The 14,764-nt window shown below is 43.2% G+C and overlaps 2 protein-coding genes across 7 annotated transcripts in view; one reads left to right on the top strand and one right to left on the bottom strand.

Moving 5' to 3' along the window:
• Positions 1 to 7,304, top strand: part of LOC117462115 (abl interactor 1-like) — a 40,257-nt gene extending 32,953 nt beyond the window's left edge. For 2 of the 4 annotated variants that reach the window (XM_034104181.2, XM_034104182.2), the window contains 3 exons: positions 423 to 512; positions 3,786 to 3,974; positions 4,205 to 7,304. In XM_034104181.2, coding sequence (XP_033960072.1) covers positions 423 to 512; positions 3,786 to 3,974; positions 4,205 to 4,380 — 455 coding nt within the window. In that variant the 3' untranslated portion in view covers positions 4,381 to 7,304. The remainder of the gene's footprint in view (positions 1 to 422; positions 513 to 3,785; positions 3,975 to 4,204) is intronic. The other 2 variants (XM_034104183.2, XM_034104185.2) reach the window with 1 other exon arrangement.
• A 91-nt stretch (positions 7,305 to 7,395) lies between these two features.
• Positions 7,396 to 14,764, bottom strand: part of LOC117462784 (amyloid beta A4 precursor protein-binding family B member 1-interacting protein-like) — a 29,002-nt gene continuing 21,633 nt past the window's right edge. For all 3 annotated transcript variants that reach the window (XM_034105103.2, XM_034105102.2, XM_071206304.1), the window contains one exon: positions 7,396 to 7,651. In XM_034105103.2, coding sequence (XP_033960994.1) covers positions 7,527 to 7,651 — 125 coding nt within the window. In that variant the 3' untranslated portion in view covers positions 7,396 to 7,526. The remainder of the gene's footprint in view (positions 7,652 to 14,764) is intronic.

Raw genomic sequence — 14,764 nt, forward strand, 5'->3', positions numbered from 1 at the left:
TACCTGGAAATCCTTTTTCCCCTTAAAAGAGCACATGTTTCTGCTTTGTTATTCCTACCACACACCTACTACGCTGTCCGCTTGCTTTGCAGTCCTTCCACTGCAGCAGACACCTATTACTAGCTAAAGCGTTTTGCTTTTGACATCAAAAACGGCTGCTGATGAGGTGGATTCTCAGACGGAGATGAGACGAATGCCTCTTTAGCCCAGCTTGAAGAAGGCATCACAAAAGAACACTGATTGGAAATGTGTAAATGAGTTGCTCAGCAATGCTTCCTGCACTGTTTCGCTCACTCACAAGCTTTTTGTGTCTTTTTCCATCCTCATTTCTATCCCCGTTTGGACTTGATCTCTTCTCTATAATGTCTATTTGCTCTATCCCTCCATCGCTCTCTGTCTCTGCTGCTTTGTTGCTGCTCCAGTGTCTGTGGCTCCTCCCCCTCCTCCTCCCATGGTGCAGCTGACCCCACAGATCCCTCTGACTGGCTTTGTGGCCAGAATGCAGGAGAGCAGTAAGTAGAACTAAATCCATACGGACAACATGTGCATGCACTTTGAGATATGCATGCAGATATATGCACACTCACTGGTGGAAAATAACTGCTGTGCATTTCAGGAAATCTCATAGTTTACACTTCACACAATTTCAGGATCAAATAATAATAGGCAAATTCACAAGAAATGTATTGTGGATGCTTATAGCACTATGAATTGAATAAGTCGTATACATTATATTATATATAGGCATGTTTGAGCTCTCTTACTACTGAGAGCTCAAACATGCCTATAAAGTTTTGCAGCCAAGTGCAATTTGTACCCTTTGTTATTCTAATGGCATTATGCAAGTGGAACACAGAAGTAGGCAAACAAATGTTATCAGACTCAGAGCACAGGATTTGACTAAGAGGTGCAGAGGCATTCTTTTAAAGTTCAGTAAATGAGTTTGAAATAGAAGGGATACATTTTTTTTTTTTAAATAAATAAACCTCTGTCCATGCTGTTGGTATTTTTTATTTAAAGAGCCCTTTTCAAGCCAAATTCAAGTGCTTTCCAAGGTTAATAAATCCAAAACACATAAGCAATACTTTTGTGACAATTGCAAGTGTAAAATAACTTCATCACAGTAGATTGCATAATTAAAAGCGTGACTTCCCTTGCAAAGGTGCCAACGTCACCTCAAACTCTCCGGAGACGCTTATCATTTCTGCGTGTTGCAATTAGTGAGAATAGTGCTGTTTCTGAAATGAGGCTCATTTCCATAGAAAGGGGTGAGTTTTGTATTCAACCTGTTTTTAGTAAACGCAAAAAGCACAGGAGATCCAACATGCTTTTCACTTGGCGGCGCAGTCAGGGTTCAGTCAGGGTTCAGTCAGGGGTCAGTCAGGGGTCAGCTGCTTTGAAAATAATTCTTTTTTTTTGTCTCATTAGTAAAGTGTAACGGCCACACATGTGTAATCCTTTCTTGAATTCGCCCTTTAATGTATTATATTTCCTCAAAATCAAGTTTTTTTTTTTACTGACCATAAAGTGAAAATAATAAATACATCCACATACGTAAAAAAAGTGACATTTATCATCATCAAAGAGTTTCCTTTCAACCCCTCTTATCAGAGCTCTGAACACACTGCCTCACTTTCACATCTGCTCTGTGGCTCGCTACACTCGGCACACCTTCTCTCGCACTATATTTCGGGGTCGAGTGGGAGCTCACGGCACACGGACGACTGTCTGTTGCCATGGCGATGGATCACTAAAAGCTGTCCTCTCTGTCCACTGAGGAGAGAAAATGTGACCTGATGCTGTGTCCTGATTCCCCCCCCCCCCCTCTAACTGTCTGTAGACGTCTGGTCAAGCGTAGTGCAGGCTGCCACACTGATACACCACTGCATATCAGTCACGCAGTCCAATGAAGAGCAGATTATCCCTTCAGTCTTTAACCAGTCATTTACACAGTTTTATACAAAGGATTGAAATCAAGTCCATCAAGCAGTTTACCGTTATTTGTTGCTAGTTTGTGTAAAATCTTTCTTAGAAGAGCCCCTCTGCCACACAGGAAGTGAAGTATTTTACATTTCTGCATTAGAAAAAGGATTCATATGTAAATAGAAGGAGAGATATAAAGTTCAAATGAATAGTAATTTAAATAAAGGCATAAGTGTCACAGTTCAAATCAACCCGCTGAAAAGACACCAAGAAAAAGAAGCTCATTTTGTTTATTTAGAATCAGTATTTTTCCTGGTAGATTGTCTTTCAGTTCATTTCAGAATAAAATAAAATACAAATCTAAAATGAAAATGTTTATATAGATATAAGAAGTTCAAGTAAAAAGGTGCAAAAAGAAGATACAATTCAATATATATAGAATATACATTTCTTAAATATATATATAATATTATATAACATAATTGTTCAAGAAGTTAAGTACAATGTACTACAATAAATTACAAAAATAAAAATGTAAATATGAAGCTATCTAACAATGGATAACACTCACCAAAAGGTACCAACACATGCTTATCAAATAGTTTTTTAAATAGAGGATGTCATTGTAATTTTCTATGATTAAATTGATTGGTTAGTATTTATTTAGATAAAGTCCTTTCCGACTACAATTTGCCCAGACCTTAACGGGGTAATGGATGCACTAATAAAATGCCAGACAGCTCTTGTTATATATTTTAGCATCTTCAGCGTTAAACAGATTTAAAGTCAGTTGTTAGACCATCGGTAAAAAAGGGTTTTGAATCGAAGGGATGCATTCAATCCTGGTGCAGTCTGTTTAAGAGCAGGCTTATGAATGAGTTAGTTAAGAGGTGTCGTTTGTGTTTTATCACTGACATAAGATTGGAGCACCAGAGGGAGGGTCAGAATCGAGTCAAGCTTTTCAAATCCCACTTGATATAGCACTTGTAATGTAAGGGAATATTCAGGGTGGTTTTGTTCTGCTTAAAACGCCACTGCTAATACTTTTGGGGGGAACTGGAATACAAATGATAAAAGTTTGGGAATGTCTGAACAGGAGGCCATAGTAAAAGAGGATTTAAACATTCTTGATGAGAATTTAGAAAACATTGGGTTTTGAGTTGCTCCATTTAATATCAAATCAAAAATATTTATATAAAAAATGTTGCAGCTAAAGATTCAACTGGCAATAAAAAAGATAAAATAAAATATTCATCTTAACATATGTAAAGTAAAAAAGATAAAATATTTAAAAATATATATATAGTGGTGTGTAAATAGGGGCTGCTTTAAACAACAGCAAAAGTATATCAAAACATCTGATTACAAACCTTCAGTTTTTTGATGTATTTCTCACCTTGAAGACATGCGAGAGAAACAAAGCTTCTTAAAGAATTCAAGGTAACACAGGGTGAGATGTACTAATGTGAATACATGCAAATAAATGAACTATGAGTGTTGGACTCAATGACCTCAGTATTTTTTTAAATCCTGTCCATGTCCTCTCAGTTATAGCAGCAGGAGTAGAAGTAGTAGTAGTATTATGTAGTGATGATATTAGTAGTAGCTGTAGGACTACGGTAAAGACGAAAAAGTGTCCTACGTTGCCATCTAGTGGACAAATAAAGGTCCACAGTAACAGGGTTCATCAAGTTTTCTGTCCGTTGACATGATAGATTTCAATATAGACAAATATTTCACAATATGTATGCTACTTTAAAGTCTAGAACATTATTTTACTTCTATTAGTTCTTACTGACACATAATACTCATTGTATAAATAAATAAAAGATTCTCCATCTCTGCTCTCTGTCCTATTTCAGTAACAGACAGCCCCGCCCCGCCTCCTCCGCCTCCCCCAGAGGATATTGTGGGTGTGTTTGAAGAGCGCTCTCCCCCTCCTCCTCCCCCACCTGCAGACTATGAGGACGAGGATGCAGCGGTGGTTAATTACAACGACCCCTACGCTGACGGAGACCCCCACTGGGCCCCCAAGATTTATTTAGAGAAAGGTAAATGGCTTTTAAAGAGACTTTTTTCATTAAAAACACTTCAAATATTAAAGTTTAATTTGGTGACAATGATAATTTCTTTTTATCATATCATATTTGCTAAAATTGTCACTTAATGAAACAAAAAGTAAATCTCTGTTAGTCTTCCTCTTGATAGTGCTTTTAATGTCAAAGTTTACTATATCCGCCACTGCATCAAACCACTTCTGTTTGTTTGGATTTGTTCCCAGTTGTGGCCATCTATGACTACAGCAAGGACAAGGAGGATGAGCTGTCCTTCATGGAAGGGGCCATCATCTACATAATCAAGAAAAACGATGACGGCTGGTACGAAGGCGTCGCTAACGGCGTCACCGGACTCTTCCCAGGAAACTACGTTGAGGCGATCATGCACTATGCTGACTAAAAGAAATACAACACGGTTTTGAAAGGAGGTTAAAATGAACTTTAGACGTACTGCACTTCATACAGCCCCCATTTTGAATGAAGTGCCATTGTGGATTTTCAAATGGTTTTATTTTTGGGGGGTTTGTGCTTGCACGGTTTTGTTATACTCCCAAAAAAAAAAGTGTCGCACAATGAAGGAGCTAAAGCTTCGGACCAGGGTCTGTTAGTTTACACTGTTCATGAAAGGGAGGAGATTACGGCCTTTCAGATACCACTGTTACGGCCCGTCCACACAGTGGCGTGTGTTGAAGCTTCAACGCTTCTGCCCATTCACTTTGAATGGGGTGACGTCACGCATCACCGAACTGCATTGTGGGAGCGAAGCGTAGCGTTGCTCGCGTTGCTCGCTGCAAAAGTTGAGCAATGTTCAACTTTTGAAGCTTCGATGGAAGCGTCAGCCAATCAAATCATATGCCAGTACAAGCTCTAGCCAATCAAACCGCTGCTTGTGTGTCGGGGGCGGGAGATTCAGGTAATTGGTTGTTGGTCTAGCTTCAGACATGCCCGCCGGCAAGCGACAACGCAAGCCGCTGTGTGGATGGGCCGTTACATCTCTGGTGGTCTGCAGCAGTCTAAAGGGGACATATCATGTTCGTTTTCAAGTTCATTCATGTACTTTGGGTTTCTAGTAGAACATGTTTACATGCTTTAATGTTCGAGAAACACGTTTTTTTTCTTCGTACAGCCTGTGTAAAGATACCTGAATTCACCATCTGTCCGGAACACCCCGTTTTGGCGCCTGTTTCTTTAAGCTTCCTTCCCGAAAAAGCCCAGTCTGCTCTGATTGGCTTGCGGGAAAATATTGTAATGGTAGTTCTCAAGCCCGTGTGGATGGGGGTTGGTGTTTTCTAATGAGCATGAATGTGAAAGTTAATTGATTGGCACTGATAAAGCTTTTCATGATATGTCCCCTTTAGAAGTCACATTTTGCCTCAAAAGAAATTACATAATTAAAAAAAATGGCAAGTTAATTTAGATTTAGTGTTAATTTGCCGCCAACATTTTCAGTATTTAGAGTATGCAGTAGATCCAGACAGTGAAGTGTTGCAAGGATTTCATGAATAGATGAGGCAGTATCGCATTTTTAGGATAAAATGCCGCGCATATGCTCCTACCCCTTTATTTGCACTGTAGACCAGCAGACCAACCCTTCCCTTCCTTAAAAAAACATCCATCTTACCTTAAAAAAAACACCCGAAAAAGGACAAACAGACATCAACAAGTGCATTAGGACACCACTGAATGTTCAATGCCGTCGATGTCCGAATCACAAGCTTTTAAGGTGGAACAAAAGCAACCTCGTGTTGTGTACTTACTATGCTCTGTGTCAATGGGGATGCTGTTAAAAACTGAGTGTATAGAATGCATTACAAAAAAAAGGCAACAGTTTCTTGTTTCTGTTCTCTAACTTGTATATAAACTGTAACGTGAGAAGCTGCCAATAACAGTACCTTTGTCACTTAGTGTGTTTTCACCTGTTTCCATCCGTGCAGGTGATGCCAAGATTGGATTATATTTACATTTTTTATTTAACTTGAATATAAATTCTATTCATCACTCACAGTGCCATTTTTACTTTACCGTGTCAAAGTGGCCGTGTATAAACAGTTATTTTTCTATGTTTCGTCACACCTATATCCTTTTGGTCACTTATTCGGTGATGCTGTCCAGCTACTGTAGCAGAGCTTCTCAACACGAAGCAACGAAGGACTAAACTGTTTGTTTTCAAGTTTTCTTCCCATTGCGTTTGAATAGCTGCACTGATCAGGTTAACCATGATGACTTCATGATTTCCGGCATTGCAAGAGTTGCTTACAGAAGTATCGGCTAACCTTTACATGAGTAGTTTCTGGTGAGGGGCTTTACATTGGTGCTCAAAAAACATTATCACCAACACAAACAACCTCAAACCGAGACTTCTCTACACACTGTAAAAACGTAACAAGTGATGTTAGCGTAATTTCTTCGTTCGAAAAGGTAAACATCCATCAGATTTGATTGTAATCGTCTTCAATCACCTCTAGTGAATGTAGGCAACCCAGCAGTAATGTAAAACTAAAGTTTGTTTTTGTCAATGTCCACCCAGAAACAGATACAAGTCTGCGCTACAAATGAATGAGACAGTGCCGATATGAAGACTTCTGTGCTGGTTTCTACTACTTGTTCAAAGTAAACGGCCTGCTCTTACAAAGTGATTGTTGTTGCAAGTAAAACCCGCCGTCATATATCATCAAAGCTAATTGTTATTTTGTAATACATGTTTGTAACAAGCCACATAAACAAACATAATCATGTACTATGAGAATAACGGGCATTGAACACACTTTTATTTTGAAAAGGATACAGACAAACCAAAATACTTCAGTATTCATTGGGCCTTTGTGCATGAAAGCATGCAGCTAAAACGTCGTAACAGTGAATGATTTGCCACTACAATCCCATTATGATTGGTATTTATTCCATCAGGAGGTCAGTTTTTGTGAAAACTTTTCTACCTAATGTATTTCTAGCTTTGCATTCAACTTGTTTTTGTGTCTACTGAGGAAGGTTTGGATATAGCAGTTTGTATGTAAAGGATTAATTTATACTTTTTTCATAGAGAAATCATGAGACAACCACTGACGTGCAGACATTTGTAATGTTTACCACTTAAAGTTTCGCATTTCAGGGCATCACAGGTCAGGGCGCATTTCTTTGATGTGTGTTTTTTTAATGGTGAAAAGTAGGGTGGGGGGGGGTGGGGGGAATCTGTAACTTAAATGTTCATGGGAACAGAATCCAATATTTGTCTTCTCCTCTCAGTTTGTACATAGGATGTGTTCATTGAAATGTATGTACAGTCTTTTTGTAATAAACAGCTCATTGAAACAATGAACAAAATTACGTTTGGAGTGTGTCGTAAATGTGCGAAAAAGGTATTACTTGCAAAACCATACACAAATAAATATCCTCATATGGTAATAAATTAAATATGTTCTTTTGCATTATGACAAGTAAGGTTACTCCTATGTGCATTACAGAAACGTGATATTATTGGCACCAAGTTAACAATTTTTCCGGATTTGTGTTTTCCAATCAATTCATCCAGGCTAACTGAAGGACACCTTACACTTGTGTGTGTCCAGGAGGTGGAGGAGGGATGAAGTCAGGCGGTGCCTCGTGCGGGTAGTCTTCAACATTTGTAGTTTGGGGTGGAGCCTGTTGCGTGTTGACTTGTGAGTTATGTCTGTCTGTAGAGACAATCGAGTGAGACATTGAGTGAGTGTTATTCTATATTTAAAAAAATACTGCTTTCCTACAGTTTTCTACCTGGCTGATCAAAAGCACCAGTAACACGTCTTAAAGGTATAGTGTGTATAATTCGGCAAGCAAAGAAAGCAATTAAATTGAGTCAGATGCCAGCCTCACGGCAGTTTCTAGAGCTTGTTTGATAAATACGGGCCGTTTCTTAATCGTAAGTAAAACTGCTGCAGAGCAACTATTTCAAGTATACTACGTCATCGAGTGGCGCCGAAGGACTGTTTAAATGCATGTTAAATGCTTTTTTTTTTTATAAATGTTTTATTGAACATTTTTAAAACATACAAAAGCTCGGTGAGGATATCATCAACTTATCAACATAAGTGCAAGACATTCATTCACAATAAGACAAAAATAATACATCCAATAAGAGCCAGGGGGAGAAAAAAAGCATAAAGGCACACAAATATTTGAGAGGCATTAAGCTTACTTAAAATAATAACCATTTGGAAATGTCATTGCAAATCTTTATAGACATGTTACAATATTGTATTTTCCTAAGGGACAGAAAAAAGGACTTGAACTCATTTATGAAACCGGGAAAGGAGGGCTTGCCTCCTCTCCATTTACTACAATGTAAATGGTATTTACCCAAAATAATAATTATATTTACCAAATCAGATATGGGAGAATCCAAATTATCAATATAATATAAAATGTGATATATTTTGAAGGCCGAAGTGTTTGTTAATTTAAGTAACAACCAATCTCTCACATTCGACCCAAACAATTTAGAAAAAGGGCATGAGAAAAATAAATTTTCCAACGATTCATCAGATAAATTACAAAAGGAACATGGTTCCACTTCAAATTTAAATCTTGAATTTAAAAAAGTAGAAACCGGGTAGATTTTATGAACAATTTTAAAATAAGTTTATTTTGCTTTAGGAGAAATAGGCCATTTTATAAAATAAGATAGAGCTTTTTCTATTCCAGATAAAGTGTCTAAATCGTTCCCTTGTGGAAATAAGCCTCTGTTCAAAAGTGGGATTTCAAAGAAGAATTAATAGATTTGTTATTCTTAAGAGTATCGCCAATAAATTCCAAACTAGGTAAAACTGATACAACATACACAGTAAAATATTATGAATCATTTCAATAAGTGGTACAGGAATTGCTTTACAGATTTTGTTATAATCTTTAGCAGTACACGTTATTGTATTTTGTTGAAAAAGCCAAAACATCTAGCAGTTTACCATTGCAATCTAGTAAATCACTAACAAACAAAATACCCCTCTCATGCCAATCAATCCTAAACAAGGATTTTATGTTTATAATATCACTCTATTGTTCCATAAAGTAGATCCATGAGGAGAAAAATTGTGGGTAAATATCATTTTCCAATAATGAAGTATCTGCTTATGAAAATTTGACAATTTGGTCGGAATCTTATTAACCTCAAAATCACATTTTAAAAGAAAATCAAACCCTCCTAGACGTTTAAATATGGCCTTTGGAATATGGAACCACATGGATTCTGGCTGGGACAAAAAAGCTTTCAACAATTTTATTTTAATTGTTCCAATCATCGATTCAAAGTCTAAAGCTTTAATTCCGCCTTTATCATATTCTTTAACAAGCTGTGACTTTTTAATGTAGTGAGTTTTATTTCTCCACAAGAATTGGAAAATAATTGAGTTGTTTTTTTTAATATTGGCCGAAGAGACAAAACATGAGTGGCATGGATAATACGTTTAGATATACCTTCTGCTTTAGTAAGAAGAACTCTGCCAAAAATAGTAAGATCTCTAGTTAACCAACGACTGAGAGATTTCTTCGGTTACAAATATTAAGATTTAATCTCTCCTGATATAATTTTTAGATAATGTTATTCCTGAATATTTCACTTCAGGTACCACTCCAATAGAGTCAATAATGGAATCATCACATGAATAGATAGGGAGTAATTCACATCTTGAAAGATTAAGAGATAACCCTGATGCTCTCGAAAAAAAAAAGAGTTTCCTTTACCAAGGATTTATTCTTTAGTAAAATGGATGTGTCATCCGCAAATTGACTAATTTTAAATTCTTTAGAGAGCATCCTAATTATGTTGCAGAAATGTTCACCAACACCTAGAAATGTTAGAGTTTCCATTGAAAATGAATGTTCAACAGTATCTTAAGCCTTATAAAAATGCAGAAATAGTACGAGACCTTCAGTATCAATAAACTCCTGGTAATCGAGCATATCCAATATCAGTCTGGTATGGTTATGAATACTTCTGCCCTTAATAAAGGCTGATTGACATTCATCTAGTTGATTCAGACCTGAGTTTAACCTGTTAGCATAAACATGTGCTAACAGTTTGCAATCATTACATAGTAGGGTAATAGGTCTCCAACAAGCCAACAAAAGATTATTTTTATTTGGTTTTGGAATTAAGATAATAAGGCCATGTTTCATGGTTGGCGAAAGGTTTCCTGCTGAAATGCAATCTGTGAAAGCCTTATAAAGCATTTTTCGCACATCTGACCAAAAATATTTGTAAAAATCTATGGTTTTACCGTCCAGCCCTGGGGCCACATTTATAACGCCGTGCGTAGGATTCACGTGGGAAGGTTGCTTACGTATAGAAATCCAAAAAATAGGTACAGAATTGTTCCGAGATTTTCCGATTCACCAACCGGCGAGGAAAGTGCGTACAGCACTTCCTACGCCGGTTTCCCTTTATAAATCACAACCGACTCGAAATGCGGTGCAGCTTTTGCGGGCTTCACCTAACGCCCATATTTGCCTATAAATAGTCAAAGAAACGCCCATTTATTCATTCTGACTGACTTTATGAAGAAGATAGCAGGAAATGACGACAGAACAGCTAAAAAAGACATCTCAAACCGTGTCAGATTTTGGTTATTTTGGGGAGGTCGAGATAAATCATATTGTTTGGTGGATGCAGTTTGAACCAGAGTAGCAGCATGGAGGTCGGATCGTCACCAACATAAATAAATAAATGGCCCGAAAAAGGTTAATGACAAAAACAATACACATAGCCTTCCTCAGGCAGTGTGTTTGTAACGGGGACAGGAGACCCCCCCTTGATGAGAAACTATAAGAAGTGAACGGGGAATCCCCCCGGTGTGGAGTCATGACGACTGGATCTGAATTATGTTTTTGTATTTGGTAGTTTGTGTTCCAGCTGTCGATCAGCTGTGCGCAGCGTCTCCACTACAGGCTGTGCGTCCGCTTGATTGTTAGCAGCAGCCGCTTGGCTAACGTCTTGCATGTTTTGTTAAAGCTTCTTTATTTAAACTCAGCTGGTGAAGGCAGTGCTCTCGCTCCCGGTAAACGTATTGCTCTGATTGTTAGCAGCGGCCGCTTGGCTAACATCTGGCGTGTTCTGTTGGTCTTCGTTGTTTAACTCATCCAGTGAAGGCAGTGTTTTTTGCCCCCGCTCCTGGTAGACGTGCTGCTTGATTCTTGGCAGCAGCCGCCTGGCTAAGCTGCCCCATTAAGCTTCTTTATTTAATCCAGCTAGGTGAAGGCAGTGCTCTCACTCCCGCTCCCTCTGCCGGTAACGTGGGTGTATTTACATCCCTCTCTGTGTTGGTCGAGTAGGAACATTGCTCTACTCTTTCCGTTCAGCAGGTAGCTGGGGAAGGCTGTGTTCTCGCACCCGCTCCCGGGTACGCTGCACCTGGCATTCGTTATGAACTCAACCAGTGAAGGCAGTGTTCTCGCTCCCGCTCCCTCTGCCGGTAACGTGGGTGTAGTTACATCCCTCTTTGTTTTCGGCGAGTAGGAGCATTGCTCTACTCTTTCCGTTCAGCAGGTAGCTGGGGAAGGCTGTGTTCTCGCGCCTACTCCCGGCTACGCTGCATCTGGCTACCTATAGACTGGCTCATTCATGTAGCACCTGTATGGCATCTCTTGAGCCCGAGGCCGGCCATGACCGATGCCCCCCTCTGCCTTGGCCTCGAGCATTTGAGGGAGGGTCTCACGCAAAGCGCCTGCATGAGCTGTAGATTCATGCCTCGGGCGCTCAGAGTTGCTGAGGTGGCACCTCTCCTCGTCACAACTTCCTCCAGCTCAGTCTGACCGTTCCAGACGACTTGGTGGAAGGATGGCTATGGTTTCACCCCCCAGGTAGAGGAATAGAAACAGGCTGTCCTCTAAGGTGGGTCGGTTAGCTGCCGTCATGGAGCAGACGAAGTCGCTCCTGTTGGCCCTTCAGCCAGGGGCCGGTGCGGGGGCTACTAGCTTGCCGCCTGACCCTCCTTCGGTTGCCACAACTCTGCTTGAGGAGGCCATGTCGCTAGCGGCTCCGGATAAACCTTTTCTATGAAGGGGGGGGGGCGGGGCCCCGCTCACCCCCGAGGAGGCTTCCCACTCCTCTGCTCAGAGCTCTCTGCAGGGCACGGAGGACGCCTTTATGGCGGCCATTATTAGTGCGGCACTGGTACGCTTGCAGCTTCAGGTTCCGCAGACCAACTCTGCTCAGGCTAGCGCCTTTTTCAGGCATAACCCTGCCCCTTTTCACTCCCACTGTTCCTCCTTCAGAGGAGTACCTGAGGGAGCCCCATGCATGCTGGAGAGACACCAGGGCCCTCTCCCACTCTGCTGCCAGGCAGGATCCGGCGAGGGTGGGGCTCGGTCGCTTGCCATCCATTGAGCCTGCCATCGCCTCCCCGATTCGGGCTCCTGATGCCAGGTGCCCTCGGCCTCAGTGCAGGATCACAAACGAGCTACTCTGTAGGGCCTACGACACAGCGGCACGGGAACTCCCTCTCCCATCTGATACTGGCTTTCTCTACCTCTCTGCGGCAGGCTCCGGCTGAGCCTTATTTGCTGGGCCTCAGTGATGTAACTGTAAGCCTTTGCCCTAATGTCTAGGGAATGGGGACGAGTTATGTCCTTATTGGTGCAGACTCGTCGCCAGGTTTGGCCTGCTCAGTCACCACTGTCGGAGACAAGTCCTCCGTAGTGTGCCAGTCGAGCCAGGGGAGCTGTTTGGGGCAGCTGCCCTGTAGGCACTGGAGCGTGCTGCCCAAGCTAGGCAGACCAGGCAGCAGCTCTCGGGTCTTCATAGGCCTGTGCCCACTCCCAGCAGGCTCAGGGGTCCCTCTAGCAGCCGCTCTCAGCCACCAGCTTACAGTGGTGGTCTGCACAGGTCCCAGCAGCCCACTCATCCACCTCCCGGGGGCTTTCGTGCCGCCGGCCTTCTAGTCGGCCTCGTGCCTTAGAGCCTTACCGGCGCCCCCCAGGGGGCTCCGTAGGCTGGGGGGTTAGGCCCCGAGACTCTCGGGGACGGTTGTCGGCTGCTTTCCCACCAGCAGCTCAGTTACTGGGCTGTCTGTACTTCCGGCCCTTGGGTGGTTTTCACCTTAACCCAGGGGTACGAACCGCAGCCTTCGGCCGGGCCAAAGTGACAGTCGTCAGCGATCCGGCAGAGGCCCTAGCCCAAGAGTTGTCCGTCCTTCTGTCCAAGGACGCAATCGAGCCAGGAGACCCTCTACTCAGCCTCAGCGTACTTTCTCGTGAGCAAGAAAGTCGGCGGATTTCGCCTGATCTTGGACCTCAGAGGAATCAACAGATTCCGGAAGGTGCTGCCACTCTATATGCTGACCACAACACATGCACAGCCGTGGACTTGAGGGATGCCTACTTCCACGTGGGCCGGGCAACATGGTGCCCTTGGGCCCACTGTCGTTGCGCCCCATGCAGATGTGGCTGAACAGCCTTCACTTGGACGCCAAGTGGCACAGACACAGGAAAATCAGGGTGTCACAGCGTTGCCTCCACTCTCGGTCACACTGGAGGGGCAGGGCCTATCTCCTGATGGGCGGGCCCATGAGCGCCATCCCATCCCGCCAGGAGACCGTCACCATAGGTGCAGGTCTCTCAGGGTGGGGTGCAGTACCGCAGGGCAGGACCGTTCAGGGTCAGTGGTCTGCCCAGGAGGGAGCACGCCATGCCAACGTGCTAGAGCTTCGGGCTGTGCAGCTTGCACTCACGCACTTTCTACCCCAACTGGGGGGCAATAATGTGCGTGTTCCTTGGGACAGCATGTACGCTGTTGCCCAGACAGCAGTCCCTTCTAGAAAGTGGGCGTTCTCACTCCACTCTGAATTTATGTGGCTGCTATTTCTGCCCGACATATTCGGGTCGACGGCGCCACGGCGGGGTGCCACAGGTCTCTTCCTAAGAAGGGCTTTACGGCAGCATCCCCCTAGCACCCCGAGGGCTCCGGCTTGGGACCTGCCCCTGCTGCCGGATGCCCTATCATCTCCTCCCTTCGAGCCCCTGGCCCAGGTGGAGCTTAAGTGGCTGTCCTTAAAGGCAGCATTTCTGCTTTCCATGACTGCAGGGAAACGAGTTGGAGAGCTACATGCCCTCTCCGTGAGCGATACATGCCTGAGGTGGAACTCCGATGGCTCGGGTTTTGCCCTCTGGCCGAACGTGGCGTTCCTGCCCAAGGTGCTTCCACTAGCCCACTCCAATTGGCCTATCCAGCTGGCGCGCTTTAAGGTCCCACAGGAGAACGGCACGCCTGAGTTGCTGTGCCCTGTGCGTGCCCTAGAGGCGTATATTGGTGCTACGGCCCATATACGACAGTCAGAGCAGCTCTTCATTTGCCATGGCGGCACGAGAAGGGGCTGTGCTCTCTCCAAGCAGCGGCTGTTCCACTGGGTTGTGGATACAATCTCACATGCCTATGGGGCCAGTGGCCGCCCCCCGCCATCAGGGGTGAGATGTCACTCTACAAGGAGCATCTCAACGTCTTGGGCTGCCCTGAGAGGGGTGTCCCCGGAGACAATCTGCGCCTCAGCGTCGTGGGCATCGTCTGGCACACTCTCCAGGTTCTACCGGGTCAATGTCGCCACTCCCCATCCTTTGGGCGTGGTCCTGTTACCGTGCTCCGCTGCTTCCAGTAGTGAGCAAGGGTTTGGATTCTTCATGACATGGTTGGTATAGGTCATCCAGTGCTAAAAGCACCGCCTCTGGCGGTCAGTAGGGACGAAATAGAAGGATAGTTACGGCTGTAATTACGGTTCTATGAGTCCCGGATGACCGCCAGAGATTCCGGTCACTCAGAATTCTTG

The sequence above is a fragment of the Pseudochaenichthys georgianus genome, chromosome 17 (genome assembly GCF_902827115.2).
Source record: "Pseudochaenichthys georgianus chromosome 17, fPseGeo1.2, whole genome shotgun sequence".
Taxonomy (NCBI): Eukaryota; Metazoa; Chordata; class Actinopteri; order Perciformes; family Channichthyidae; genus Pseudochaenichthys; species Pseudochaenichthys georgianus.